A 5,257-nucleotide genomic window follows, 5' to 3' on the forward strand; every position below is an offset into this window, starting at 1 on the left:
CATATGTGTTTGAAGTAATTCCAAGACATTCCTTTCCATATTAATATTTAGAAGATTTTCTTTAAAAAAATCCTGCTTGGATATATTTTATTAAAAAACTAGAATAGAAAAGTTAGCTTCATTTCAATAATTGGATAATTTTATTCTATTTTGTTTAAGATGACCTATGGCTCATTAGCCCAAGAGAAATTTCAGACCAGTAGACTCTCTTCACTTTATTTCATGGTCCCAAAAGAAGACCATCAGTACACTGGGATTATACAACTGCTTCACTATTTTGGTTGGACGTGGATCGGGATTTTTGTTATTGATAACAACCATGGAGAAAATGTATTACAGGAAATGCTGCCATTGCTTGCAGAGAATGGAATCTGCTTGTCGTTCATAGAAAGGCTTCCTCAACAAGTCGACTTGGAAGACTTTCCTGAACTTTATCAAATAATCTCAATGATTTCCATTAATTTGATGAATAACAAAGCCAATGCATTTCTTGTCTATGGAGAAGCCTGGACAATTATGTGGCTAAGAATTGTCGTATTTATGTTAGATCCTGAAAGCAAGGAAACTGCATTATTTAGAAAGGTGTGGATCATGACTGCACAGATTGATTTTGTATTATCAGGCATTCAAATCACATGGGAACTTCAGATGTTCCATGGAGCTCTCTCCTTCACTGTTCATTCAACAGCCATTGTAGGTTTCAAGGAATTTCTTCAGACCATAAATCCTCTTTCAGACAACAGAGATGGGTTTCTGCGGGAAGTTTGGGAACAAGCATTTGATTGTTCACTTCCTAAACCAGAGTTACCAGACACACACAATAGACAGTGCACTGGGGAGATGAAGCTAGAGAATCTTCCTGGGCCTGTCTTTGAAATGGAAATGACTGGCCAAAGCTACAGCATCTATAATGCTGTTTACACTGTGGCTCATGCTTTGCAGGCTCTGTACATTTTAGGGTTCAAGAGGAAGACAACAAGGATGCATAAAAAAACTGATCTTTTAAATCTGCAGGCTTGGCAGGTATTCTCTCTTCATTGGACACCTTCTTCTTCTTTTTCCACTTCCTCTCCTTCTCCTTCTCCTCCTCCAATTCCTCTTACTCCTCTTCCTCCTCCTTCTTTTAAATGGGCACTTTGATGTACAATATCATGTAGAATCTCTCAATGTTTTTTTGTATGTGGAAACAATTATAATAAACAAAGTAGAAATGAGGAAACAATTTCTGATGGTGAGAAAAATTAACATTTAATTAGTGGAACAACTTGCCTTCAGAAATGTTGATACTCCAACACTGTAGATTTCTTCTCTTTTAATGAAGAGAAGGGTAGCGATTTGTCTGAAATGGGCTAGGATCTTCTCCTTGCATAGGGTGTTTGACTGAAAGACCTCAGAAGTCCCTACCAACCCTAAATAAAAATAAAATAAAATAAAGTAAAGTAAAATAAAATTAATATGATGTGACAAGTGAGAAGAATTATAGGATAAAATATGTGCAATGCCATTGTGATATAAATTTATAACTGCATAATGAGCTACAGAAAAGTGTGACATTTCCTTGCCATCAAGGTTAGATTAACTGTTATGCTTTATTAAAATTCCCAAGAATAATCTGTTTAAATTGCTTAGGGCATACGGTCTCCACCTTGAGCAGGGAATTTGACTAGAATACCTCAAAATTCTTCTTAGAAACCATTCTACTGTTCTGCCTAAAATAGATACAGAAAACACATTTTTTTCTTTTTATCCTATCACTAGCTGGTTAAATGTGCTTCGCTACAAAACTGTGTGATCGGGTTTGATAAATTGACAAATCCTGGCTGACAATGAGAACAGCTACTTCTGTAGTTGTGGGTCATTGAAATGATCTTGGCGCTCTCTAGAAGTCTTCCTATTGGTGTTAATCACCCACTTGGAAGTCCTTCTGGCCATTAGGAAGAGAATTAACAGCAGCCTTAAGTTCCAGAATTTATTTGTTGTGTTCACACAGCAACTCTTGCAGTTGGCTAACCATTTCTGGATTAATGCCCATGTAGATTCTCCACCAGATGTCCCTCTCATTGTCATCATCACCAAAAATTATATCTGGAAAAATGAAGGCTGCTGCTGAGGCTTTGCTATGATACTCCCTATCCTGTGGTAGACCTGCCCCTGCCCTTCGAATGTTGACACAAAATTTCCCTCCTTCATTTCCCTGGCTCCAACATATGTCACTTTGAAGCATCCATTGTACTTCTGGTCAGCTGAAAGGCTTCCTTTAACTGGTGTTACTGTAGAAGGAACATATTTGTCTAGAGAAATTTGGTTCACAATCCATTGGCTCAACAGTAGTTGTTGATTGAAACTCATAAGGGAACATCTCTCCCACCATCTTGAGTTCAGAAGCAGTTTCATAGGTGGATGGCATAGACATTTTGGTGAGGCACCAATGTTTAATATTGTAAGGAGCCCAGAACGCTCCTGTGTGAGGTAGAGGAACATCTGCCAGTTTAAACTGAGGTAACAGAATGTGAGGCAACTGGCCGTTTGAACAGAGTTATTTTCAGGTGGGGAGGGGGAGTAGAATGTTTAACTCCTTAGCATCAGAGCGTGTTAATTATTGTATAAGAATTACTAATGATCTGATGGTCAATTTGGAAAAATCCTTTGTTAGCGAGCATTAGAGATTTCATATGAGTGAGTGGTATTTGGCTTATATATAGATTCTATTAATCAAGAAAGTATTCTATAACTTATCTTATTGGCAGGAGTTATTTAGTAAATCCCTTCAGTTTACACAGTAAGGATTAGTTAAAATGATACTCTACATTATTTTTCATCATCTCCTCCAACAATAATCAACTCTCCAAGATCTTTCTGTGTCTCTCTTGAAATATTCCTTTCCACAACTAATCTATCTATCAAAAAATATTGAGTCTTAGTTTCTAAACGTTTGCTAAGGGAAATTAGTCAGCTTTCAAATTATTGAATAGCTTTGTATCAAAGCGGACCCCATGAGATATGATATACCTAGAATTAGTTATTTAAATAGGGAACCCGATCATAATTGAAGGAAGTTACATAAATCCTAAATCCTATTTTCATTGACCTTCAATGCATTCTTATCTTTCTTAAATTAATATACAATTAATCAAATAATAGACTTGTATATTTCCATAAAATATCATTATAAATTTTTACATGAGTAATTATTGTTATTGGAATGCAAAGAATGATGAAAACATGGAATATAATGTTCTCTTCTACATTGTTGCATTTTCAATGCTCGTTCTCTTTTATTCCCTTTCAAATAGCTCCATTCATTTCTTCAAGGCATTTCTTTTAACAATTCAGCTGGGGAGAGAGTGTTCCTGAATGAGAAAGGGGAAGCAACTGGAGGATTTGACATCACCAACTTGATCACTTTTCCAAATAGATCATTTCATAGAGTTAGAGTTGGAAAGCTGGATCTAGAGGGTCCAAAAGGGAATGAATTTTCGATAGATGAAGATGTGATTGTCTGGAACCCAGCTTTTAACCAGGTATCAAATGTTTGAATCAGCAACGCCTTAATGATTCCATTTTGAGCCTAATCTCTTTCAAAATCTGATTTCTCATTTTTGAAAGAAATGAAGGCATATTCTTTTGAAATGCTGTTGATGATCAAGCACTCATTGAATTGAAAAAATGATATTACAGTGTAAAAGCATTGTTTCCATATTTGGTTTGCATTTACAAAGGATTGTCAACATGTGCTGATTTTATTTACTGATAAAATCAGAACCCTTTGGGAGATCAAAAGTAATTCTCCTCTATAAAGGGGATAAATTACACACTGTTTGAAATATCTCCAATTTCAAAATATTTTATCTTTATCATCAGGTTCTTCCACTTTCTCGATGCAATGACCCTTGTTTCCCTGGATCCTGGAAGAAAGGGATTGAGGGAAATCAGTTCTGCTGCTATGACTGTGTTCCATGTCCAGAAGGGAAGATTTCAAATCAAAATGGTAGGGTAGGAATTCTACCATTTTTCATTAGTATTAAGCAAACATTAATAAACTACTTGGATGAATGAAATGAATAAGGTAATTTTCAGTAATATGCAATACCTTGATGAAAAAAATATACTTCATTTTTCTTCCAGATATGGATGACTGTTTTGAATGTTCACAAGATCATTATCCAAATAAAGAAAAGAAAGGTTGTATCCTGAAACTGCTGGTCTTTCTGACTTTTGAAGAAACCTTAGGAATTGGTTTAGCCTCAGCAGCTCTTGGTTTCTTCTTTTTGACCTCTGCGGTACTTGGAACCTTTATTAAGCACAAGGATACTCCCATTGTCAAAGCCAACAACAGGTCCTTCACCTATGCCCTGCTTGTCTCTCTTCTGCTCTGTTTTCTCTCCTCTTTTTTCTTTCTTAGCCAGCCTGGCAAAGTGACCTGCCTTTTCCGGCAACCAACTTTTGGCATCACTTTCTCAGTGGCCATTTCTAGTGTACTGGCCAAAACCATCACTGTGGTTGTGGCTTTCATGGCCACTAAACCTGGATCTCAGATGAGGAGATGGGTAGGGAAAAGATTGGCCTTTTCTATTGTCCTTTCCTGCTCTTTTATGCAAGTATGTCTTTGTATTGCGTGGTTGTCAACATCTCCCCCGTTCCCTGAGTTGGACATGTATTCACAACCCCATGAAATGGTTTTACAATGCAATGAGGGGTCAGCTTTCTTTTTCTACTGTGTCTTGGGCTACATGGGTATCTTGGCCATTGCCAGCTTTATTGTGGCTTTCCTTGCCCGTAAATTACCTGACACCTTTAACGAAGCCAAGTTCATCACCTTTAGCATGTTGGCCTTTTGCAGTGTGTGGATCTCCTTCTTTCCAGCCTATCTGAGCTCAAAAGGTAAAGCTATGGTAGCTGTGGAGGTCTTCTCCATCTTGGCGTCCAGTGCTGCATTACTGGGATGCATATTCCTGCCAAAATGCTACATCATTGTTTTCCGTCCTGACCTCAACCACAGGGAGCAACTCACAACGAGAAATTAATTTCTGGCTCAGAAAAATTGCTTAAAAAATTGCTAGAATGACTAATACCTATATGAAACATATTTCAAAATCTCTGTTCATGCTTCTTCATTTTCCACATTTCCCAAGATTCTTTAACCTAATACTTTCTCCTTTTCATCATGTGCATAGAACTTGATTTTGATCATCTAAGTTTCTTATTCCTTGTTAGGATTTTTCAGATATTGATGAACATCAAATGATGTCCGATGTTT

General features: G+C 36.9%; 1 protein-coding gene across 1 annotated transcript; it reads left to right on the top strand.

Moving 5' to 3' along the window:
• The first annotated feature begins 222 nt into the window (after window positions 1-222).
• Window positions 223-5,024, top strand: LOC116522008 (vomeronasal type-2 receptor 26-like). Its single transcript, XM_032236595.1, has 4 exons — window positions 223-1,023; window positions 3,294-3,521; window positions 3,862-3,988; window positions 4,126-5,024. The coding sequence occupies exons 1-4, from the start codon at window positions 223-225 to the stop codon at window positions 5,022-5,024; spliced, it is 2,055 nt and encodes a 684-aa protein (XP_032092486.1).
• Window positions 5,025-5,257: the final 233 nt, after the last annotated feature.

This window comes from Thamnophis elegans, chromosome Z (genome assembly GCF_009769535.1).
Source record: "Thamnophis elegans isolate rThaEle1 chromosome Z, rThaEle1.pri, whole genome shotgun sequence".
Classification (NCBI taxonomy): Eukaryota; Metazoa; Chordata; class Lepidosauria; order Squamata; family Colubridae; genus Thamnophis; species Thamnophis elegans.

Bases quoted from the DNA above. Each gene is read 5' to 3' on its own strand.
- LOC116522008 (XM_032236595.1), top strand. From the start codon at position 223: ATGGTCCCAAAAGAAGACCATCAGTACACTGGGATTATACAACTGCTT. The intron at 3,522-3,861 runs GTATCAAATGTT...CTTTATCATCAG, and splicing joins GGAACCCAGCTTTTAACCAG to GTTCTTCCACTTTCTCGATG. The intron at 3,989-4,125 runs GTAGGGTAGGAA...TTTTTCTTCCAG, and splicing joins GAAGATTTCAAATCAAAATG to ATATGGATGACTGTTTTGAA.